The 25,954-nt window shown below is 40.7% G+C and overlaps 1 protein-coding gene across 2 annotated transcripts in view; it reads left to right on the forward strand.

Moving 5' to 3' along the window:
• The window catches only part of SEPTIN9 (septin 9), a 282,859-nt gene that overhangs the window by 72,925 nt on the left and 183,980 nt on the right, over nucleotides 1–25,954 (forward strand). The window contains exon 1 of one of the 2 annotated variants that reach the window (XM_026667551.2): nucleotides 5,100–5,933. The exons of the other annotated variant lie outside the window; for it this stretch is intronic. Within the exon in view, the coding sequence (XP_026523336.1) occupies nucleotides 5,912–5,933 (22 nt within the window). The 5' untranslated portion in view covers nucleotides 5,100–5,911. Of the gene's footprint in view, nucleotides 1–5,099; nucleotides 5,934–25,954 lie in introns of those variants that run through there. 2 annotated transcript variants of the gene reach the window in all.

A 25,954-nucleotide genomic window follows, 5' to 3' on the forward strand; every position in this document is an offset into this window, starting at 1 on the left:
TATGATATATGATATGAGATATTGTGGCAGCAATTGGCTGAGTGACATTTTCGGCCCATTTCCCCTTGCGTCTAAGCCTAGCATAAACATTATCCAGTGCACTGATGTTGTTATCTAATTTGGTAACCAAACTTCTGCAAGAAAACAACCAAGCTCAGAGAGCATCAAGGACCCTGCATATTCTCTAGTACTGGATGTTTTCTGCCATATTCCTATGACTTTGCTCTTTCAGCCTCTAAGCGAGATAGGCTAAATTATCCTTAGCTATGTCACCGTTAAAAGATGATTGGTTAAAGGATTGATGATTGATTTGAAAAAAAAAATGCTAGGTTTCATCAATCAATTCAATTGATTTTTGGAATGAAGTGAGCTGACTATGGTGCCTTGCAATAGAGGTAGAAAGAAAATTAAAAGCATAAGTTAGGAGCTTACAAAAATGTCAGCATATTATTAACAAAACATAGGAGAAAAAGTCATATTGCAGTTAACACTAAAATAGGGAATGGTGTTTCATTTAAAAGCAGGGCTAAAACAGACATGTGGATCTCAGAGTAGACAATGTTAAACTATCATTGTCTGGCTCGCCATAAGGATCCTCCAGAAATGACTTTTATTAACTACAATATGTAATGATTGGACTAATGAACATATCACAGCTATTGAAAACAGTTGTGTTCATTTGCCTTCCATTCTAGTCTGTGTAGGGAGAAAACTTCTCAAATTTGGAATTTTGTGGTATTCTCTGTATTTCTGAAACTACTAGAATGTTTGACTATGTTTGCATAATGGATGTTTCATTTGCCTTACATTGTCCTAGTTGCCTTGAAATTTATTTTTAAAAGGCAAACACTGTCCAAACCCAAGCTCCTAGCCTATAATTGGATTTAGCTTTTTTTCCTGTCTCCACACCCCCTTTGAGGAAAAAGCTTTTCTATTGCAGCAATGTAATTCAGCTGCTCAAGATGATGAAAGTTAATGGAAGAAATGACCGTCTCATTTGACCAGTGCAGGAAGTTTGCTGAGGAGGCCCTCTAAATTTCCATTTGCTGGAGGGGAAAAAGGGTCCCCTGCTTTTCAGACAGAAAATAACCTCTCATTACCCTACAGTTATTGAATGAACTGGTGAAGCGCAGGTGGTGGTGAGAATGGTAGCAGCTGGGACTATTCTTCACCAGAGTAGGATAATGTAGCATTAATAGCACCATTTAGAGAAGATTGGCTTTAATGCAAGTATCTTCTATGTCAGGTGTGTCAAACTTGCATCATCATGGCGTCGTCATGTGACATATCCTGACTTTTTCCCTCTTTGCTAAACCGGGCACGGGTGTGGCCAGCGTGTGGGTGTGGCCAGCGCGTGATGCATCTGGCCCACGGGCCGTGAGCTTGACAGCCCTGTTCTATGTTATTGGCAGAGGTGGGATGCAAATTTTTTAACAACCATTTCTGTGGGCGTGGCTTAGTGGTCATGTGACTGGGTGGGTGTGGCTTGGTGGTCATGTTATTGGCTGGGCATGGCCAACTCAATATCACTCACATCAAGGCACGCATCTCCTTGCCTGGCCTCTCATGACTGTGGAGATGCTGCAACAGTCGTAAGTGTAAAAAATGGTCATAAGTCACTTTTTTCAGTGCCATTGTAACTTTGAATGGTCACTCCACACAAGCAAAGTACCAGCAAAGGAGGGGGGGAAAACTCCAGAGAAGTTCCTGAGACAGGAAGTCTAGTCCTGCCAAGAATGTAATAAGGGTTAACGGAAAGGCAGTTTCTGTAAGCAATACCAGAATGTTTCCTTCCTGCCTTCCTTACAGGATTAGGCCAGTAATTTCTCCTAACAACCAGTTCTCTGAACTGCTTAGAATGTTAACAACCGGTTCTAGCGAATAGGTGCAAACTGGTAGAATCCCACTCCTGGTTATAGGGTAGAGTCCACATTGCAGTGGTCTGTCTTGGTGTGTGACAAACTCCTTCCCTTCTGACTTATTTCCCTATCAGGATGCAAGAAGATGGAAACAGGCATGCTGCACAGCAGATTGTGAGCCTGTGGCATCATTTCTTATTTCCAAGGACAGCTCCAGCTTCACTGGCCACCTTAGAAGATAAAAATAGTGGCTGGCTTTTGCTAGTTCTTTATTTGAACATGTGCTCCTTAGAAAACAATGATGTTGGGAGGTGACAGCAGCTGGGAAGAGGAGGTGGCTAAACTTCACTAATTCATATTTCAGTAAATTGATGTCTTAGGACTGGTTAAATGTTTCATGGTAACTATCACAAAATTCCCCTAGAATGCTAGAAACAAACACTAATCTCAAATTTTGGGAGTTCTGTTCCAGTGACATTTGGCTTGGATGGTATTAAGATGCTGCCTTTAAACCTTCAGTTGAACAAAGTAGGGTCATATAAACAGCATGCCTGTGGATACTGTCATTTAAAGTCATGAATGTGCTGGCCTGAAGTAATTTCAAGATAACCTTAAAATTTTGCAATAAGCCAACAGACTTCCTCTTGGTGTACTTTCCTGGAATAATAATATAGCTGATGGGAACAAAGAATACGTGCGCACACACACACACACACACACACACACACACACAGAGAGAGAGAGAGAGAGAGAACCCTGCATCTGCTGTTTTTTTTTTTTTTTACTAGGTGGACTATTTCAATTCACTTTCACAAAATATCTACTGAGATTCAGCTCTTAGCACTGAACTTGATGTAATATTTTACTACATCATACAGTGGGTTTAAATTGTATAACTTTATAGCATTTTCCGCTGTGGTTCTGTTTTGTGCTATGTCATCCAGGAAGGATTCATCCCAAAATAAGTGTAGGGACTCTAGTTTGGCCTAATGGCCAAAGTGGCTCTTATCAACATTAGTGAGGCCACAAGATCACATGCTCCATTCTCTATCTCAGTATTTCTCAATCTCATCATCATCTTTAAGCTGCAAGGAAGTTGGTTTAGGAGAAACTTTTGTTGGAGTTGTCAGAAAATAGAACAGGCTGTCACATTAAATGGAAAAAAACTCATTTGTTGGGGGATACAGAGGCTGGTTTTCTGTCAGAGATAATGTTACAGACCCTGCAGTGTACACAAAGTAGATTAGCTGACTTCCATGGTCCTTTCTTCCCTATGAATATGCTACAATTTTAGAAGACATGCAAGTGTCACAATATAAAGGGCTTCTATTATTGTCCAGAAGTTAGAATTATTTATTTTCAATGTGGCTGCTGCTCAACCTTTCTTCCCCCTCTTTCTTTGAAGGAAGAGCATTAGTTGACTCTCCACCCTGGGTTTTGAATAACCAGAAAGCTATATTTAGGAGAAATGTAGAAAGGCAAGCATGCATGTAGATCAGTACATGGCAAAATGTGGAGGCTGTAATACTGAAAGGGATTTTATAAGCCCTTCTGCTTCCATGGGAAGATGATTCATCCATTTTAATAATCTGGAATGGAGATGACTCACTCCATACAGCAGTATCATCCCCCTTGAACCCAGAGATAAATGCCATTTTTGGGAGTTAGCTGCAAAAATGTCCAACATGGACAAATGATCCCACTTAGCATAGGTCAAGCAGGCAAGGGCAGCCCTAAATTTAGAGTTCCTGCCTTGGTCAATGTTCTCAGTCATGGAAAGACTCAGAAAAGAAACGGTTGGAGAAGGCACCTTCTCAAACTGAATGCATTGTAAAGTATATATGCAGCACAATGAAGCACTACAAGTTCTGTTCTCTAAAAGGGTGGAGCTGAGAGGCCCACATATATCCATCCCTTCTAATTAATTGATTGATATTTATTTTTATTTATTTATTTGATTTGCCAATTGTTTACAAGATAATAAGTATAAGTGTATACATAGTTGTGAATACATGAAATGGGTACATATAAGAAAAATAAAAGAATAAGAGAAACAATAGGACAGGGACGGTAGGCACGATGGTGCGCTTATGCACGCCCCCTATGATCAAACTGTTAGAGATATTCATTTATGAGGATCCTGCCTCTTTTGTGGACTAGCTAAGCAGAAATAGATTTGTAAGCATTTGTTCTACAAGTCTGGTGAATATTTTACTCCTTCCAGAACTCCCTCTGGAGAGTTTCCAGTAGAGGCCTACTTATTAGTATTGGCTATTCATGTTGAATTTTTTCTAGGGCAATCTCGTAAGTAGCAACTGGCAGGAACCTGTGTTTATTCCGTAAGTCCTTCTTAAAAAACATGTATAAATTTGCATGGGATGTTTTTGATTGCATACGACAGAGGATCTGTAAAATTAATTTAAGGGGAATTTGTGGACGGAAACTGTAGCATTGAAAAGGAACGAAACACTAAATAACTCCTGGCCTGATTCACCAGCTATCCCCACTGCATGAGGCAGTTTGCAGAACCAGGGGCATTTTATCAAGCCCCATGTTTTGTTTCGTGAATCCCAAGTTGCTCACTGACCTTAAAAGACTTCTCCCCCCCACCCCCACCCCAGCAAACTCCCCATGCCTCTCCAGACCTGCCTCTGTGGTCCATCCCAGCCTAACTTTCATTGGGAGTGCTCTGGTCCCCTCCCGTTGGATAGATTTAGGGGTTGGTGTTGGCCTAGCTGAGGCTGACTGAGCTCCTTCAATCGTTGAAAACAATTCTTTACGAACCTGCCTCTGAACTGCAAAAGCACCCAAGATCTCTTGCCTGAAACTCCCGAGAGAACAATCCCTTCTTTGCTTTTTGTTTCGCCAGAGCCTCCCCAACTCTCAGTCAGCCCTTGATGAAATGGGCCATAATATCCAGTCTTGTGACTAAGGTCACAGTGGTTGCACAATTGCATTTCTGCCTTCAAAGCCCACACCCGGAGCCCTTTGGACAGTAATCAGTAAGCCCAATTTGCCTGGGGTGGGTGGGTGAGGGTATCTGCAGCAGCCCCAAGAGAGCCAGGCAGCTTGTATCGCCTGCCTGTCACTTCGAGGCCAGCTGCAACCGCTCAGCCTTATTGGCCCGTGGGACAAGGGAAAGTCCGACAGGCAGTTCCTCGTGCCAAGGCAACCCTGTGGCTTCTGGCCAAGACCGAGGAGGAAGAAAAGCCTCTTCAGCAAGGAGCAAAGAAGTGCTGCAATCCTCCCTGGGAGCAAAGCAGACAGGCGAGATCCTCTCTTGTCATTCGGCCGAAGACTGAAGTCAGCACGAACAGAAGAGCAAATAGAAACTGACTTTAAATTTATTTATTTATTTTTTTAAAAAAAGCAGTTGGAAAGCCAGATTGACTGGAGGAGTAAATCCCGATTGGAGGGCTTTATATGCTCTAGTCTAGCCAGAAGAAAGAAAGAAAAAACGCAAAGAGAGGAGGAGAAGCGGCGGCAGCGAATGAAGCCCGGAGAAATCCGAGGACGCCGTTTAATATCGATGGATTAGTCAGTGGTTTGTTTTGTTTCAAGGAGCCGAGTTTTGCCGAGCGCCTTCCGGCCGATTATTAAATGACAAGTGAGCGAGCCGCGTTGTCCCGGAGGAAGGGCTTGCGCTGTGCCTTTAAGAGAGTCTTGCGGGGGAATTGGGTTTCTCAGTAGCCCTGCACGTGGCGGAATATATTTTTGGTGGGGTGGGGGAGATAGGGGGTGGTGGTGGAAGAGAAATCGCGTTCCGATTTTTATTTTTTTATTTTTTTCTGGGTCATGCCTTTGGCATCTCTCCTTTTTCGCTCGTTTTCTATCAATGGTACAAAGCTGCTTCAGCTGGGAGCAGAAGCGTCTGATCCGCGCACGGAAATGTGGTAATCTAGAGGCGCTGGCTATTGCAACCCATTGAAGAAATTCGGCTGGGGACGTTTGTTTAGCTTGGTTTTGACGAAGAGGCAAAAAGCAGCAGCAGCAGCAGGGAAAGTAATTAAATACACTTCGGAACACGTGGATGCTAAATCTATTTCCCAGTCATGGACAGGGACCGGATTACAGGTGAGTGAGTGGCTGGGATAGTTTGGCTGTGGCTATGTAGACGTGGTGCCTCCTCTGCCTTTCTCCCCCATTCACCCCTTCCTGTGGTTGGGGCTGTGTTGGAAAAATCTCAGCACAACTCTTGTGGCATTTCGGCAGTCCCGGATGACCTTGGTTTAGCTCTACTCTCCTTCCCCCTCCTGAATGGTCTCACTGAGTCCCACCACGGGTCAAAGCAGTGTTGGGCTTCTCGATCCCGTTGGTGCTTCCTTCAATTTTTGGCTTTTTTTCCCTCCCCTTCTGCCAGAGAAAGGAATGGCCCTTCTGGAAGCCTCTTTGCCTGGACTTTGACAGTTTTGGGGGTGGGGGGAAAGGTTGGTGGAACTTGGGAGTGGGAGGAGTGGGAAAGCCTACCCCAGCTGGTGGCTCAAGGATGGTTTTATGTCCTGGAAGTTGGCTGCTTGCTTTGTTTGCCTGTGTGTTGTTTAGCTCTGGCTTTCATGCCAAAACTTGTGTGAAAGGCAGAAGCTCTCCCGCCTACTCCTTTGTCCTCCGGAGATGTTTATATGGCTACAGGGAGGATTGGCTGATAAACAAGAGGGGTATGTTGCTAGGGGAGAGTATGCATGTTCCCTGGGTAGGAAACATTATACTAGAAGGTTGCTGCTCTTGGGCCCTGTATTTCATCATCAAGTATATTTGACATGGTGCTTTTCTGCTAATGGCGTATGCCTGAGAAACCACCATTCTCCACAGAGGTCCACTTGCTCAAGACAAGGTGTAAATTGATTGCTAAGTAAAAGAAGAGGCTCACAATGGGCCCACTGTGTACCTGTCACCACTGTAGACACAATAACCAGCTATTGACTCTCCCTGAGAGCCTTGGAGCTACTTTGTTCATTATTTTTCAGCCCTGGACTGATGGCAGGTTTATGAGACATCTGTTTTTGCAATACTTTTAGCGGTTGGTATCTTTGAAAGAATCTCTGAGCTGGTCTCTTGAGGTCTTAAAAATACCTTACCTGTAAACAACAGAGTTAATGGATGGAATTCAGGTGACACAGCAGATAACAGCAGAGATATGTTGTCACTAGCGTCTTATTATTTCCCTGAATTCACCAAGTAGCCTTAGGTGCGATTCCTCCTGTTCTTACAACTCTAGAGAATAGAATTCGGGACTGTAATCAATATTCAACATGGCTGAGCCCATATCAGGGTCCATGCCTCAAGGGGGAGTCTGCTGCTGGTCCCTCAGTCATTAAACAACACAACCATTGTGGGAGGGTGGGAAACAACAGTAGGAGAGTTGGACTAGCAAGAAAATATGCCAGAAATGGCTAGAATAGCCTTGAATTCTGCCACTTAATAGTGTTGAGGAAAGCTCCTGTTCTGTTCTTCTAGATGATGAAGTTACAATGATTGTAATCAACCTACCTTTGAGATGTATTCGACGGCAGGGCAGGCAAGTGTCTCCCTCAAATTTTCAAAACCTGTCTTTCTCCCTGGCATGGGTGAAACACTAGTTGGGAAGTCATTCAGCTCTCCTGGGCGTTGCTAACTTTGTTGGATATTCACACTGGAAGCAAAACCACATGTTCTAGAGGAAACCACCAAGCAAGGGTGGAGTGCAACAGTGGCAAAGGAAAAGTGAACTCAGTGCTGGTTTAATCTGGGCTCTGGAAGAAGAAGGAAGTTTGAATTGCACATTTACAGTGGCTCTAACAGCAGGCTTATTGCTTAAGGGAACACTACTTCTATTTCTGATTTAGGCAGCAGTAATACATCCAATAAACCTCTTCCATTCTTCAATGTCTAATATGTGTTGGACTGCAACTCCCAAAATTCCCAGCTAGCATACCAGACTAAGGGGAAAAAAACCTAAATTGATTAGCTACTTTAATCTTTCTCCCTCTTTCAAAGTACTAGGGAGAATTAAGTAGTCTTATGTGGTAAATATGTCTCAAATAAATAGCCTTATTTGTATTTTTTTTCCTGTATGCTTTTATCTCCAGGAAGGGATTATAGGTCCTCTTCCACCAATTTGCAAAAATGTACAATTGTACAAAGTACTGTATAAATAAAGCTGTAACCATGAATGTTTCATCATTAGCAATAGCACTTAGACTTATATACATACCACTTTAGAGCTCTCTCTAAGCAGTTTACAATGTTAGCCTATTGCCCCCAACAATCTGAGCCCTCATTTTACTGACCTTGGAAGGATGGAAGGCTGAGTTAACCTTGAGCCCCACACAATTGAATTCATGGAGTGAGCAGCGAGTTAGCCCTGTAGTACTGCATTCTAACCACTGCATCACCACAGCTCTTCATTATGATCCAAAAGGACCAGAAAAGCAATTTGATGAGATCTGTATCAAGGGAAAATGGCAGATATGGGGTCAGTTAATTACTGGTTTTCTGTTGAAATGCACTCTGCAAAAGGGAACTGCAATAGATAGCATTTGTTTGTGTGACCTTCAATGACTGGCGCCTGCTTTAATTTTTAAGTGCCTTTGTGTTGATCAGATTCCACTGAATAGAATAGAATAGAATAGAATAGAATAGAATAGAATAGAATACCTTTATTGTCATTGCATTCCACAAATACAATGAAATTTGAAAGCTACTCCAGCACAGTGCCCCAAACACCACATCACAATCACAGTACAGATATATTATTATTATTATTATTATTATTATTATTATTATTATTATTATTATTATTATTATTATTATTATTATTATTATTATTATTATTATATTAATATCAAAAACCTAGTGTAAAACCTGTTTAAAACATTTACTGAGTTAAAGTTAAAAAATGCCACTATATACATAGGACTAAATCACAAATGCATTGTTTGATTCAAGACAATTATTGCCTTGGAAAAGAAACTGTTTCTCAGTCTATTAGTCCTCATTTTAAGACACTTGTAACGTTTCCCTGATGGTAACAGTTCGAAATATGAATGACCAGGATGAGAACAATAGTGCAGATGTTTTTATTCCTAACCATCCACTCCATGTTTGGAAAATATCTTGAAAATAAGAACCATTGTCAGCCATAGCTGCCCTCCAAAATAATCAAGGTACTGAGCTTGGAGCTGTTTGCTATCCTTTCACTAGTTCTTACTCTGGATGATCATTTGAGAGGGAGAGTTATTAAGCTGAGCACCTCTTAGCAGGAACCCTATTAGTATTCTGCTACATGCTTGTCTGTCAGGACTGAATCATGGATGGGATAAACAAGGAATGAGGAGATATGGAATGAGTCAGTAATCAGTAAACTTTAGTAATCTAAGGAATATAAATTAGCAATAGCAGACAAGATAGGAAGTCTGAACTAGGACTAATGACAAATCAGGAGGTCTTAATAATGAATCAGCTGTGGTGCTAAAAATATACTTCAGAACAGAAGGAGCATACACACTTTAAAGCAAAAACCTCTTCTCTCAGGATCATATGACAGTTGCATTAGGTACCAGAGCAAATCTGGGAAAAAGATGCAGCTAATTTAATTGTAGATCGTTGCCTCATTTTCTTTAAGGCACATGCCAAAGCACCTATTTAGAATTATGTCCTACCTATACAGTCCTGCGAATCAGTAACGCTAATGAAAGAGTAGTCAAAGTATAGGAACGCTTCAGAGTTTAGGATATTACATAATTATTTGACCTAATTTATATTAAAATGAATATTTTTTTCTGTTCAATAGAATCTGATGACTTATCTGGATAGCCAGAATCAGTCCAGGAAAGGCATAGAAATATTTCACCAAAAAGTTCAGTTCACTGGTTTACCACACAGAGGAACTGTATAAATGATGCACCAGCTCATTGTTCTGTGACAGTAAACCTCAAAGACCTTGTGAAATATTTAACAAATTATGAAGCCTTCATCCACTCATTCTTTTTGCTTAGAGTTAGATGAACACTCAAGATGGCTAACTGAAGTTAATGTAATACAAATTGAAATAAATGCTATTAATAGTGGGGTCAAATAATTATTAAAATCTTGCTGAACAAGATATTTACAGACTTTTGAAATGCTTAGAGAATTGGTCCTCTAATGCTTTTCTTAGCCAGAAAAAAAAGACTACTGTCTGCTAATGCCAGACCAATGACCTTTGACAGCAGAAGCATCTTCAAAAGTGTATCCCCTTAATTACTGGGTAGATCCATATCAGGAGTTAATTGAACAGTCTGCTCAATAAAGAAGTATTTCAGTCCAGTCATCATGAGATTCTTTTAATATGTTAGCAAGTTGAAGCTGTAGCAATAGAGTGTTTATACAATTGCATCTCATGTGCCCATTGCCATGTCTGGATTTTGAAACTTTGGACATGATAACTCATGCCCTTTTCAATATTTCACTTCACTCTACATGGGGTGAATACTCTACATGTCCCTGAAGACCTTGACATCATACAGAAGCTTCAACTGGCACAAGTAGTTATAGGAGGTTATAGGTAAGGTAAAGGTTCCCCCGCACATGTATGCTAGTCATTTCTGGCTCTAGGGGCCGGTGCTCATCTCTGTTTCTACGCTGAAGAGCCAGCGCTGTCCAAAGACGTCTCCGTGGTCATGTGGCTGGCATGACTAAATGCCAAAGGTGTACAGAGCACTGTTACCTCCCCACCAAAGTGGTCCCTATTTTTCTATTTGTATTTTTTATGTGCTTTAGAACTGCTAGGTTGGCAGAAGCTGGGACAAATAATGGGCGCTTACTCCATTATGCGGCGCTAGGGATTCAAACCATATGGTTATCGATAGATCCAAAATTTATCAGGTAACATGCCACTTTGAGAACTACATTGGTTGCCACCTAGGCTTTAGAGTGCTGTCACCTCTAATGCTCCATGGCTTAGGACATATGTATGTATGTATGTATGTATGTATGTATGTATGTATGTGTATGTATGTTATTCAGCTTTGTTCGGGTATTTTCCCATGTCATTATAGTTGTGCTTTAAAGTTGTACCAATGTTTCAGCAGAATCTCATTTGCCATCATCAGGCTTCAATACAGAAGCCCAATACAGAAGTCTGATGATGGCAGATGAGATTCTGCCGAAATGTTGCTACAACATTAAAATTAAAACATTAAAACATTAAAAGCACAACTATAATGACGTGGGAAAATACCCAAACAAAGCTGAATACCATACATATAAATACCCGCGAAAACTTAAGAAAACATACATACATACATACATACATACATACATACATGTAGATTTTCACGGGTACAGGTATGTAGGTCTAGGTGTGTTCGGGTCTTTTCCTGTGTAAGATTAAGAGTATCTTGGCAACGTTTCGGCGAGGTCCCACTCACCATCCTCAGGCTGGTGCTTTCAGCTTTGTGCCAGTGCCAGCAGTGTGTGATCGGAGCTGCCGTCTCTGTATAAATACTGGTGGTGGGGGCTGGTGTGCTGGGCTGGTTGGCTGTGCTGCTGCCTCTTGATTGGTTGATGGAGATGATGTTGGTATAATGGGCTGTGTGATGGCCTGGTGAGTTTTGTTGTGGAGATATCCTGGATCTTGTGCTGTAATCTCCTGCGTCATTTGTTTTGACCATTAGCCTCTTGTGTTTTAACGGCTTGGGTGATGGGTTGTGTGATGGGCTTGCGAGTTCTTTTGTTGTGGTATCCTGGGTCATTTGTGTTTTGATCTCTTTTCCATTAGCCTCCTGTGTAGTAACGGCTTGGGTAATGGGTTGTGTGATGACCTTGTGAGACTTATTGCTGTGGTATCCTTGGTCTTGTGCTGTGATATCCTGGGTCATTTGCTGTGTTGCAACTTCTTGAGTTCTAGTGGTGTAATTTCCTGAGTTTTCTGATGTGATATCCTGAGTGGGTGGCTGTGATGTAGCATTCTGGGTTTTAGTCTGGCTTCGAGTTTGGGGTCTGGGTCTGTGTTCTTGGCATGTGTCAGCTTGTTTGGTTTTGCGGGTCGGGATGTGTGACAGCTGGTGAAGCAGCCGTGGTCTGTTTTCTGGATGGTGGTTGTCCTTCATTTATAGGATGGGCTTGGGCCTGGGTCTGATGAGGGGGATTGGCGGTGGTGTCCCATGTTGTTTTGGGTCTGGTGTTGGTTTTCGTGGCTGGGACTCGTTTGTTGCTGAGGGCTAGCTTCCAGATGTCTGGTAGGCGGGAGGTATCATCCTGTCTATTCATATTATGGGGGTGTTTCTCTATCTCGATAGCTTCCCTGATTATTCTCTTGCTGGAGTGTTCAGTGTTGGATATTAATTTGGTTCCTTCCATGAAAATTAATTTCATGTCCTGTGGCTTTAAGGTGCTGGAAGAGGGAGGAAGTATTTTCTTCTCTTCTGGCTGCGTTTTTGTGTTCTGCGATGCGTGCATTTATTTTCCTGTTGGTTTGTCCAATGTATGTGGCTGGGCAATTGTTGCATGGTATTTCATAAACTCCTTGGTTTTCTAGCTGGAGCTTGTCTTTGGGCTTTCTTAGGATGTTGGCCATTTTTTGGTCAGTGCCGAAGACTGTCCTGATATTGTGTTTGTGGAGAATTCTGCTGATTTTGTCTGTGGTGCCTTTGATGTAGGGGAGGAGTGCGATACTGTTGTCTTGTTCTGTGTCTTGGCTTTTGGGGGGTATCTCTTTTCGGATTAGATTGGTGATAGTGTTTCTTTGGAATCCGTTGGAAATTAATACGTTAGTGAGGGTGTGTAGTTCTGTTCTCAGGTGGTCTTTGTCAGCTAGGTGTTTGGTTCTGGAGATGAGGGTCTTGGCTACAGAGTTGATCTGTGCAGGGTGGTGATGGGATTGTGCATTTAGGTAGCGGTTGGTGCGTGTTTTTTTCCCGGTAGATGGTGTGTCCTAGGGAGCCATTGGGTTTTTTGTAAATTAAGACATCCAGGAAGGGAAGTTGGTTGTTGGTTTCTGTTTCCATGGTGAATTGTATCTTGGGGTGTAGGTTGTTAAGATGTGTGAGGAAGTTGTCCAGTTTTTCTTTCCCGTGTGGCCAAATTACGAAAGTGTCATCTACATATCTGAGCCAGAGTTTGGGTTTGTGTTCAGATTTGTCTAGAGAGTTGGTTTCAAAGTGTTCCATGTATCATTTAGACCTACATATATATATACACCTAGACATTTATATATATATATATATATATATATTTATATAATATTTAATATAAATATAAATATAAATATAAATAATATAAATATAAAAATATAATATAAATATAAATAATATAAATAAATGTGTGTGTGTGTGTGCGCTCTGAGAAGCACAGAGCCGAAGACACAAGCCTGAAGATGATGAATGAGACTTCATTGAAACGTTGCCTAGATACTTCCAATTTTACGCGGGAGAAAACCCGAATAACCAAAGATCCATGTATGTATGTATGTATGTATGTATGTATGTATGTGTGTATGTATATATATATATATATATATATATATATATATATATATATATATATATATATATATATATATATATATATATATAAACCAGACGAACACTATACAATAGCCTGATGATGGCAGATGAGATTCTGCTGAAACGTTGCTACAACTTTAAAAGCACCACTACTATGACGTGGGAAAATACCCGAACAAAGCTGACCAACTCCATGGAAGAGAGGGTTTGCTGAGAGTCTTTTTAGGAAAATGCCATTCTACAGGGATCTGGGAGGAAGCCTACTTGGTGATGGCCTTCCATTTATGGAACTGCTTACTTCTGAATATCTAGTCCTCTTTACATTATTAAGCTTTCAAAGGACTTGACTCTTCAGGAATGATTTTGGAGTTGTGAAGATTTAGTTTACCCAGTGAGTGAAATTGTCATGGTAGATTGCTTGATGTTTCATATGTTAAATGTTTTAATGCTATAATTTAGTATTTCGTACCCATAAATAATTTTGTACAATTTCACACTCCAGATTTTTTTTTTACAAGTTAACCTCATATAGAGCATATTGCAGTAGGGGAGTCAGGATATATCCAAGACATTGATCACTGTCACAAAATATTCATTTGGGAAGGGTCACAGTTGGCACACCAGCCTCTATTATTTTACTCAGTTTGTATAGCCACCCATCTCAAACCAGTGACTGGATGATGAACAATCATAAAACAAAGCAATAAAGCAAATAGAATACAAAAAAAGAAATTAAATATAAATAGCAGCCAAGAGCAGGGGTGGGATTCTACAGGATTGCACCTATTTGCTAGAACCGGTTGTTAACATTCTAAGCAGTTCGGAGAACTGGTTGTTAGAAGAAATTACTGGCCTAATCCTGTAAGGAAGGCAGGAAGGAAACATTCTGGTGTTGCTTACAGAAACTGCCTCTCCATTAACCCTTATTACATTCTTGGCAGGACTAGACTTCCTGTCTCAGGAACGTCTCTGGAGTTTTTTTCCCCTCCCTTGCTGGTACTTTGCTTGTGTGGAGTGACCATTCAAAGTTACAATGGCACTAAAAAAAGTGACTTATGACTGTTTTTCACACTTACGACTGCTGCAGCATCCCCACAGTCATGAGAGGCCAGGCGAGGAGATGCATGCCTTCATGTGAGTGATGTTGAGTTGGCCACGCTCAGCCAGTCACATGACCACCAAGTCATACCCACCAACTAAGCCACACCCACAGAACCAGTTGTTAAAAAATTTGAATCCCACCCGTGGCCAAGAGATATTATAATCTGTCGATCTCAACAGAGCCGGAATACTCTCTCTACAACTTCCACTCGCAAATCCAGTATTATCTGAAAATCAAGGAACTCCCAGTTTGTGAACTTGCGCTTTTAAGGGAAGTGCAGACTTGTGCAACTGGTACACAAGCACAAACTTGCAAGAAAGAGATTCAGTGTCTCTCTGTTTCATTTAGTATGGTTATCTGAGACTATGATGTAGTTTGGGATATTGACATATAGAAAACAGTGTCCACTCCATGGCAGTTTTGGTTTTTCCACTCTTCAATGAGAGAAATAATAAGTGACCAAAGTGAATTGCAAATGAAGTGTGACCTTGCTGGCTATAAAATGGCCGAGGTGTGGGCAATTTGGCTCCATCCAAATTGTAATCTTGTATTGTGACACCTTATCATAGGTGTGCTCTGATTCTTAAGAGTAAACCAGTGCAGATTGAAGTGAATATCAGAGAGGTGTCATGACACATTACAAACCTTCCTGGGAAAAATAAGACTGTTTGTTGTTTCTTTAATCTGTCCTGTTCTACAAGCACAATTTTGACATGTTAGACCTTAGCTGAAAGGTCTAGGCATCCCTAGGTTAGGAGTCTTTCTTGACATTTCTATACCAAAGCTTAGCTATAAATGCCTGGATTAAATATATCTACATGAGCCTAGCCAATCCTGATTCTTCCCCGAAGTCCATCGTTCTCAATATGCTGTTTAGGGGTGATGGGACTAATTTTACCACACTGGTATGCTGAGGACCAGATCAATAGTTTTTCATTGCAATTATTCTCCAAGATTTCACACAGGTGTTTCCTGCTCTGTCTAAAGATAGCAATAGCACTTAGATTTATATACTACTTCATGATGCTTTACTGCCCTCTCTGGGCAGTTTACAAATGTTAGCATATTGCCCCCAACTATCTGGGTCCTCTTTTTACTGATCTTGTAAGGATGGAAGACTGAGTCATCCTTGAGCCTGTCAGGATCAAACTCCTAGCTGTGGGCAGAGTTAGCCTGCAATATTGTCTTCTAACCACTGCACCACAATGGCACACCTTCCTCTACCACATATTTTAGTACTGGGTTTCACTCATTCCATACTTGGATTGTGGCTTACAACAAAGTATCCTTGGGTAATTTAACAGAATAACAAAGTTGGAAGGGACCTTGGAGATCTTCTAGTCCAGCCCTCTGCTCAAGCAGGAAACCCTATTACTATATATAATTTCTTCGGAAGTTTGCATGATCCTCTGTTTTAGTTCTCTTGAGAGAATGCTCTACAAATCACTGGAGAGGCACTTTCATTTTATATGCTTTACTATTCCATTTGCTTTTTTAAAGACGGTATGACCTTTGGGATGGTGAGCTTGGAAAGGACAAAACCAAATCAGAAGCAAAACAGAGGTTTGGGTTTGTTTGGCCTCCCTGTGATATTTCAGATATGTTCATGGGGACAATTTAAGGCACATGGTATGCTACAGAGCTACTGTGATGTATTTTTTACTTTCTCATTTTCAAACTCTGCCTCTCTTGGTCGAAACCACTTCAAAGCATTTCTCAGTACCACTCCTGAGTCATACAATGGAGTAAGCATGTCCTGTCTACATCAGGGTTGCCGGAGAGCCTTTATTTTAAAGATTTTACCACTATTCCCCAATGGCATGGCTCGGAAGAACCTAATGGGTATTTACCTATTTTCATAAGAACCACAGACTCTCTAGGGCCTGAGAAGTGGTGCAACGGAGTGACTAAAACATTGGCTAAAATATTGGGCTTGGAATCTTAGAACTTTTAGAATTTAATACTGGATACTCTTCTATGATGTAAAGAACTTCTAATGATTGCAGGCTACTGTATGCCAGGGTGTTTTTTTTTTGAATTCAGAAATATTAATGTTAATTATACAATTAGGGTTTATTTAATAAGCAGTGGTTTAGTACAAGCCACTAAAATAACTTGCAGCACCTTTGCCAACAACTTTCTAGTTCTCCTCAGAACTCTCCCCTATGAAGAGATCTTGTGTGAAAGTTGAGCTGTCTGGCTTTGCCCTCTGACCTCTATGGTTTCAGAAGAATCTTTGAAAGTAATTCTTATTGCCTATTCAGCTCTGCAGGGGTATATCCATTTGATGTTGATCTTAAACATGGATAATTGCACCTTCTGTAGAACGGTCTCTATATCCAGACAGCTGTATTTGCACTGAATGGATGGATGGAAATTGGAACATAGGATTCCTGGGAAAAATCTGGTTCCTGGAATTCAATTTACAAGTGGAATTAATGTGTCTACTTCTGATTGTGTGAACCATTCTGAAAATTCAAGTGTATTGTTATATTGCAATTTCAAAGTGTTTTCATCTTGAGAAAGTGCTTTTCCCTCTTGCCCTGCCCTGTGCTTTGTAGAAAAAACACAGATAAAGCATTACATGTTAAAGGGTTTATGGTTCATCAAGTTTTGCCTGTTCCTTATTTGTGATATTATAGGTTCTTAGTGCTTGTGAATTGCTTTTCTGTAAAAGCACATCATTTGTGGTAAGGTATAGGCTGATTCATCAAGACTTTTTAAAAATGTGGCAGGACACGATTGCATTATGCCTTGCAGCTAGATGTGGTTGATGACCCATAATTCAGTTGCATAGATGAGATAATCTAATGACCATTTCATTGAGCATGATATTAGCTCTGAGAACATTTCAGTCTACATTTTCGAACTAAAAGGGTTGCGTGAAAATATTTTGCTTAGTAAAAATGATGGTTAGGTTTTCAAAAAAGAAATTTCTAGTAACATTAAATAATCCCATGTAATTGCAAAATATGTGCCATTTAAGACTCCTCCTCCTTCCTATGCAAAGCTAAAAAATGACTATTACAAGACTGAAGAGAGCAATGCTGTTGCTGGGAATATAAAAGTGCTATGAAGGCTTTGTGTGTGGGAAAATATCAGCATTTTGGAAAAATTCAGGCTTTCATCCATTGAGACTTGGATTTCCATCATCCCTCGATATACTACATATTCCACCTGATTTTAGGAACAAGCATGCTAACACCAACCCAAATATATTCTTTACTTTCAAGAATGACCCTGAACTTGGCAGATATCTGCAAATGCTTCTGTAGAAAAAGATCGGACTCTCGTGGTAGACCACAGATATACTAACTTCCAATTTCTCACTAAGAAGTCCTACAGGACTCGGTTATAGCCCTTTCCTACCATCGGAATGAAGTTTTGTTTACATACTCTTGAGTCGACAGAAAAATATACTGGCGAGCCTCATTGCTGATCCCTACCTGCCTTTGCTTCAGATCATTGCAGTTGTCTGCCTTCCTTCCAAAGCAGCACAACTTAACAAATTTTATGCCCCAGACGGTTGCTCTCATACAGCATTGGAATAAGGGAAGAAAGTACCCTAAAGGATCTTTCCCCATTTGAATTTTAACCAAGGAACAAATAGGTCCTGGCAGCAGTTGTTTTGTCCTATCATATCCCCATGGTGTTGTCTTCACTTGATCTCCAGCCCATGAGCAAGACTAGCTTGAGTAGAACTTACCTCTTCCAGGGTTAAAGTTGTATTTACTTCCTTATTTTGGACAGGTGACAATTAAACATCACATGGAGACCCTAGCCCTAATACAGAAACTACCATATCCTTGCAATTCTGCATTCCCGCTTCCTCAAACAGTTGGGCTCTGGAGTTTGTAGAAATAAATGTTTCTGCAGAAACAGGCTTCTCTTTTTTGTGCCACCTGGACAAGCCGTGGTCATGGGAGACTTTCCATACGCAGTAAGTCCTTAAGTATGCGTTGCCCTTTTATACTGAATGCACCGCTATACAGAAAGCCTGTGCAATTGTAATTATGTCTGGAAGGGAGGGAGGGAAAGAGGCATCCAAGTTATAGCAAGCTCTCCGTCCTGAACACATCACATTTGCCAAAGCTGTCCTTCTGTGCTGGAGCCCCAGTGTATTGAGCCAATTTGGCTCTGACTCAGAGATAGTAGCTGCCAAAGCTGAACTATAGACCTGGTGGGGATTTTTCCATACTTGGCCCTGGCCAGTTGTTAGGCAAAATGAGACAACTTCTCCCAGAGGTAGACACTGGGGAGCAGTAGCAGCAACTGCAGGCAGCTCACTGGATCTACCAAGCCACTCCGCTCCCTTTGAGGAAAAACTACACTGCATAGTTTTCCTAGGCTACTTAGCTTGACGCTTTCATATGGGATGGAGAATTTTATCCCATGCCCAGTGCTGAAGTAACTTTAATCCAGTTGTCTCATTCAAGTGGAATGGAAGGAGAAACTATTTCCCTTTTTGCTTCAGGAACTACTATAATGCCCTAGATTAACCTTTCAGGGCTTATATGCTTATTAACTTTTGGAGATGACAGTCATTTCAAAAGAGGAACCTAAGCACAATGATATTTAAGTAAAACTCCACTAAAACAGGACTCTTCCATTATACTGATCATATGAATCGCTTTTAGATTTGTCTACTTTTCAGGATGGTCCTTTATTTTTTTCCAAGAAAATGTGGTCATGGTATCTAGAAAACCACCTTAGAGTTTCTATGATCAGCTGTTTGATACAAGTAGTCCTCAACTTATGGCCACAATTGAGCCCAAAATGTCTGTTGCTAAGGGGAGTGAGTTTTTCCCCATGTTATGATCTTTCTTGCCACAGAGAGTCACTGCAGTTGTTAAGTTAGTAACACGGTTGCTAAGTGAATCTGGCTTCCCCGTTGATTTTGCTGATCAGGAGTTTGCAAAAATTGATCACATGACCCCGGGACACTGCAACCGTCATAAATATGAGTCAGTTACCAAGCATCTGAATTTTGATCACACAACCATCGGGATGCTACAATGGTTATAAAGTGTGAAAAATGGTCATGCGTCACTTTTTTCAATGCTGTTGTAACTTTGAGCATTCACTAAATGGACTGTTGTAAGTCAAGGACTATGTGTACTAGCCCTATTTTATTCCTACCCACCTCCCAATGGGAAACATCTAGGTTTCCTCATTTTATGCACATTATCAGTGGGAGATTTATCTTGTTGGACTTGTGATCTTTTTGTAACCAATTAAGGGCAAAGTCAACCTAATTGTGGTAAATAAACAACCCTGGTTAATTGCCTCCTATACACACTTTATGGCTCCTATTGTATCCCAGATTCAAATTTACTATTTGCTTGAGCAATGGTTTGTGCAGAGAGATTGGTGTCTGATACTAGCTATCTTTGATAAAGGCAACATTAGTCACAAATGGATAATCTGAGTCATAAAAAGAAAGAAATGTGTTTTGTCTTTATAATGCTTTACTTACATATTACCTGATAGCCCCACTTGTCAGGATAGGGTAGAAGGGAAATAGAGAAGGCATTTTTGTTTTGTTTTAAAACTGTTGATAATGCAGTCAGATTCCGCTTGCATTGATTCATTCTGTTTAAGGGCTGCAATCTTAGCCTATTATCTTTCTGGCCTTTTACCTGGATAAGCAAGCTTCATTGAATTTAACTGGACTCACAGCGAGGTAGGTATGTATAGAATTGCAATCTATCTAACAACTCTCGGGCGGGGGGGGGGGAGAACCCTTCCACAGATGGTTTTGTCCTGGTCAGAAAGAAAATGAAGAGAGATTGGAAAAAGTTGCATAATTAATAGGGCAGGTTATTGCTTAATTATCTATAATAAAGCCCATTATACTTGCTTTCCTAAGAATAAACTGCACAGGGTTTAATGTAACTCATTTCTCAGAAGTCATGCCAGGTCTAATCCCTTTTGCATCCTTTGCATAGTAGAGTAGAGGAAAACAATATGTAACATTCTTATTGATGTTGGAAAAGTCTTTTACGAAAGGGACCAATGATTTTCTTAATTTTGGCCCCATCGACCTTGGAATATAACCTTCAAACCTTTACTAGAATGAACAATTAAAGGTATCCCATCTTGGTGTATGAAGAAGGCGGTAAGCATGAGAAGTAATTATTTTTATTTCATTTATTAAATTTGTATGCTGCCCATCTCCCTTACAAGGTGAGTTATTTGAAGGCTTGTTTGGTTATACTTTTAAATATACCATGAAGAACAAACAAGTACTGAGGTTGGGTAAGGAAGAACTCTGTGTGTGTGTGTGTGTGTGTGTGTGTGTGTGTGTGTGTGTGTGAATAGTGAATAATATTTGGCACATGTCCCTTTTCCCTATTCTGAAATGTTGGCTTATATGTTTAATAATGCAATAGTGGGCGTGATTTGACTTCCTTCCCTCCCTCCCTCCCTCCCTTCTTCATTTTTAATTATTGTTTGTCAATCAAAATATTTTCTTGCCATATATAAAACATCAGCAACTTTTACAAAAATGATAGATTAGAATCCCTGGGTTTGCTGAATCAAGCAAGCCTAATCAAAAAGGGTTGCTAATGTGGCTCAAATTTGGGCAGTGTGACAAACTCTGAAAAAGCAGCAGATTGCTCATTAAGGCATGAGAAAGAGAGCAGCACAAAGAACCATAAGTGTAATCATGCTTTCTGTAGAAAGAAATCAAAGCTGTGAATCAAGGAAAAATGCCTTTTGCAACCTAAACAAATTACTTCAATAACGTATGTTTTCTTATCTATGCTTTTCCTGCTGAGGGCATGTAAATACCAATACCAGATAAATAACTCACTGTGTGTTGCATCTGACAGTTCAGCCCACCCCCCCTGTTTGTGGAAAAGTTCCCTGAAGTATTATTGCCTACACACATTTAACCTGAAGCTTTTTTCTTCTTCTTCTTTCCTTTCCAGCCTAGGGCAGATGTGATTTTAAAATGAGAGTTTGTGTCTATGTGTGCTGCATGATGAATGTCATTATCAGCCTCTTGTTTTTTCTTTGTCCTTATATAGTGTTTGTGAGGCTGTTCCTTATACTGGGATTTCTTTCTGCCTTTGGCCTATGTGTGTGAGAGTTTACTAAGGGTATTTCAGGGTCTGAAGCCATGTATTTTTCTCCCCTGCCCAACTGCAGTGCATTTGCGATGTTGGCAGCAGGATAAAGAGGGCCCATATCATGTTAACACAATGAAATGTGATTGGGTGGGAAGGAGGGGGAAGGGATCCAGGCAGGGTTCTCTATGGCCATTCCAGCCATAAATATGTTTGCAATTATTCCTCTGCCTCAGAGGCTTTGGGGGAAGGGCAAAGAAAGCAGAAAATGGGAAATCATTGACCGGGATCCTGGTTTAAGCCCAAGTCTTTGTAAAAATGAAAATGTATTCTGTATACCAGGGGTTTGTTTGTTTGTTTGTTTGTTTCAGAACTCCATGACTAGATATTCATGGAAAGTCCAGGTAGTCCTCCACTTAAAACCAGAATTGGGACCAGTATTTCTGATGCTACAGTTTATTAGTGAGCTGTGCCCAATTTTATGACCTTTTCCCCACAATTGTTAAGCAAATCATTCCACTGCAACTATTGTAAATACGTGCCAGTTGCCAAGTGCCCAGATATTTTGATGACATGACCACGGGGATGCTGCAACAATTGTAAATGTGAGGACCAGTTGTAAGCCACTTTTTTCAGTGCCCTTATCACTTCAAAGGTTCAGTTAAGTCAAGGACTACCTGCAGAACAGGGAAGACAGCAGAGGTGGTATTCAGCAGGTTCTGTCCAGTTCTGGAGAACCGGTAGTGGAAATTTTGAGTAGTTCCGAGAACCAGCAAATACCACCTCTGACTGGAGATTTTATAGTATCCTTCCCCTGCCACGCCCACTAAGCCACACCCACAGAACCGGTAGTAAAAAAAAGTTTGAATCCCACCACCGGAAGACAGCACTGATTATAACAGCCTTCTTCCATCACAGGAAGTGTTACAGTTTCCATCTCTCTAGCATGCCTTTGCTGCATCACCCCCTCGACTCAGCTTACTATCCTAAAGGGGCCCTTCCTCCTCTTCTTCAAAAATATTGTTGTGAATTCTGGAGTATCCTATGAAGAAAAATCCCCATAGCAATTTACTTGGGTGTAAAACCCAAGCCATGAAAGAAATGGCCACTCTGAGTTTCTGTGGAGTGATTGACCAGATAGATAGATAGATAGATAGATAGATAGATAGATAGATAGATAGATAGATAGATAGATAGATAGATTTATTTCTTTATTGGCCAAATGTGATTGGACACACAAGGAATTTGTCTTGGTGCATATGCTCTCAGTGTACATAAAAGTGTACACTTGTGGGTAAATGCATGGGGGAAAGTGCAGGAGGTGTTCATGCAAATGACTTAAACATTTTACATCGCAATATGAATTTCTTTACTCAGCATCAAGTTTCCAGCTCCAAATAACAGACACCGTGTACTTCAGTGGTGAGATTCAGTTTTTTTTTACTACGTACTAATTCTGTGGGCGTGGCTTGGTGGGCCTGGCAGGGGAAGGATACTGTAAAATCTCCAGTCAGAGGTGGTATTTGCCGGTTCTCCAAACTACTCAAAATTTCCGCTACCGGTTCTCCAGAACTGGTCAGAACCTGCTGAATGCCACCTCTGGTGTATTTCTGTGTGCCTTCACTGGTTATTGGAGGCTCAGACCCCAATTCCTTTCCTTTCAAAGACTGAGGGTTTCGTTTTACCCCCCCCTCAGATTTCATACTCCAGATTACATTTTGCAGGAGCAACTGTTTCACCCAGCTCTGCCTCCATCTCTCTTCCCAATCTCCTTGGTTGATCCATGCCTTGTCCTGACTATCAATATGTCCATCCCTCACTCTCAAGTGAGTAATAGTTCAGCTTTTAGGAAAGGTGTCCCTGGACTTTTTTAGTTTCACTTTATTTCAGATGCTTACCTTTTCAGAATTGAACTAGCCTAGAGGAAGGGCCGTTGCTGGGAACCATCTTCTAGCAAGCCAGAAAATATAAATAGTGCAGCTGTCATGTCAAGGCCAGAAGCCAGAGTTGGGGAGAAGCAGGTAGTGAAGGCTAGAGAACTTCTAGATATTCCAGGGAGGGAAGACAAGAGGAGAAACCTCTTTTCCTTCCCAGCCTATATGGTATATGGTCCACATGGTGACTCATTGCCTTAGCATCAGGATCACAGGCCCTTTGGGGCCTGAAGGGCATAATGGAGCACAAGAAACTTTTTATGCCCTTAGTTAGGATTGGAGGGGACTGAGTCAGTGCTGAAAAGGAAATGGCTAATCCAGCCAGACTGCATCTGAAAGGTCCATGGGTTTTTCCAGTAAGGGAGAGGACATAAGGAAAGTATAATCCATCTTTTTTGCATTTCTGCTGACATCCAGTTTTCTTGCCATGTTGAAGCCTGGACTTGGCTGCAGAATAAAGCATGTAATTGTTTCGATTATGTTTTTTAATTCATTTGATTTCTGTCCCAGGACTTTCTTGTTTTTGAATCCATTCATTGAATTGGTGGATAGGTGACCTTAGATCTGTATGTTTCCACTTTCACGGTCTTCTCCCCATCAATCTATCTCATCCCTGATATAAAAGAATCCATTAAAATAAGGATCTCAGGGAGTTTTGGGGGAGTGTGACCAAAGAGCCATCTTATCAGACATTGCTCTTGTCTACAATGGCCAACCAAGATGGCTTTTGACCGTCCACAAGCAGGCCACAACTATTGTCATGAGTAGCAATCACTGGTAATCTTATAATCTACTCGAGTCATCTAAGTTGGTGATTATTTCCATTTCTTATGATTGCAAATACCATCATTTTAACTATGTTGTATAGCATTCTGACCCCAGACAGAATTGGGAATGTCAAAGAATATTTGAACTGGCTCATAGATACTGGAATGAAAATATTCAATCAAATGCTGAGGTTTCTCATGTTATTCTTTAGGATTATCAGTAAATGGGTGACAGAGTATCAAGAGTTCACTTTGATCTCTGCCAGTGTCTTGACTCATGCACCTTTGGCAAACTCTTTAAAATCCCAGGGCCTCTTCTGGCCTGTGGACAAAGCACAGTGTGTTTCAGATGTACTCAACAGACATGGCTTTGTGTTCACTACACCAGAAGATTAAAACATCTCTTTGCCTATTTATTTTACAAATATGGCAAGAAAAACTGGAAACTTTTATGTTCTTTTGTACTTTTTTTATTTGAACTGTGTACAGATCTATATTGATGAATTTTGGAAATGCCCTTTCTTCGCTGAATATAGATGTTTGTCATGTGGGTCAAATTCAGAGAAAATCACTTCTCATGGTTTGTTTTCTGGCCATAGAGGACCACCTGTATCATTAGGTGGCCAATGGGAGCTGAAGAGTGGCAGGTGAATGTTGAAGCTGGGCTTTATGTTCCATATGAAATGAGTATTGACCATTCACACACCCAGTGTTGAAGTTGGAGTCCATGGCCAATCTAGCTGGTTTTGGGAAATGAAAAGGGCAGAAGGGGATGTCTTCTCTTTTTTCAAGCTGGAAAAGCCTTGGGCCTGAATGGCAGCATTCAGAATGCTTATGGCTTCAGAGTCTGCATTGTGCATGGAAGCTCTGAAAGAATGTTTGGGTAAATTGATATGCAGCATCCTGTACAGAAATAATAAAGTGAAAGCTAGGCTGGGGAAAAAACAAAAAAAAAATGGATGATTTAACCACCATTAGAATAATTTAAACATTTATCGGTCAAAGATACTGCAGAGTTGGGCATGCTGGGCTCAGAGTAGTAGAAATGGAAGTAGTTTCACTATTGTGGAAAAAAAATAAACTCTGTTTCTACCATGTTTCTCCAAAAATAAGACCAGGTCTTATATTAATTTTTGCTCCAAAAGATGCATTAGGTCTTATTTTCCAGTTAGGTCTTATTTTCGGGAAAATAGAATGTGTCCATCTGGCTGACAATCTTAACTGGGGCTTATTTTCAGGGTAGGGCTTATATATTATATTATCCTGATAAATCCTGCTAGAGCTTATTTTCCAGTTGGGTCTTATTTTCAGGGAAACAGGGTAGAATTGTGACTACACAGTCTCTCTGTCTCTGTGTGCCCACACAAAAAATATATTCATACATCTCCTGCTTCTCATAATCTCTAAAGTTTTCCCTTCCTTGAAGGTAAGCAAAAAAAAAGTTATATCATAAGTCTTTCAGTGGAGTTACTTGTGTTTGACTTAGGATTGTCTCTTTAAGTTGGACTGATTATTTTTTTTTCCTGTCTAACTGATAAGACAATAATTACTGAGCAATACCAGGATCTGTTCACTGCTTAGCATTTTGCTCTGAGGAACAACATCAAGAGTTTCCTTTGGTTATCCTTGAGCACTCTAACCTTTGCAGGAGAGACTTAGATTAGCTTTCCTGCAGCAGGTGGTACCTTCCAGATGCTTTGTCCAAAAAGTCCTATTATTCCCAGGTATGTTTGGAGACCACTTGAGTAAGAGAGTCT

Source organism: Notechis scutatus, chromosome 2 (genome assembly GCF_049901735.1).
Source record: "Notechis scutatus isolate UNSWTSFEM ecotype Mainland chromosome 2, rNotScu1.2, whole genome shotgun sequence".
Classification (NCBI taxonomy): Eukaryota; Metazoa; Chordata; class Lepidosauria; order Squamata; family Elapidae; genus Notechis; species Notechis scutatus.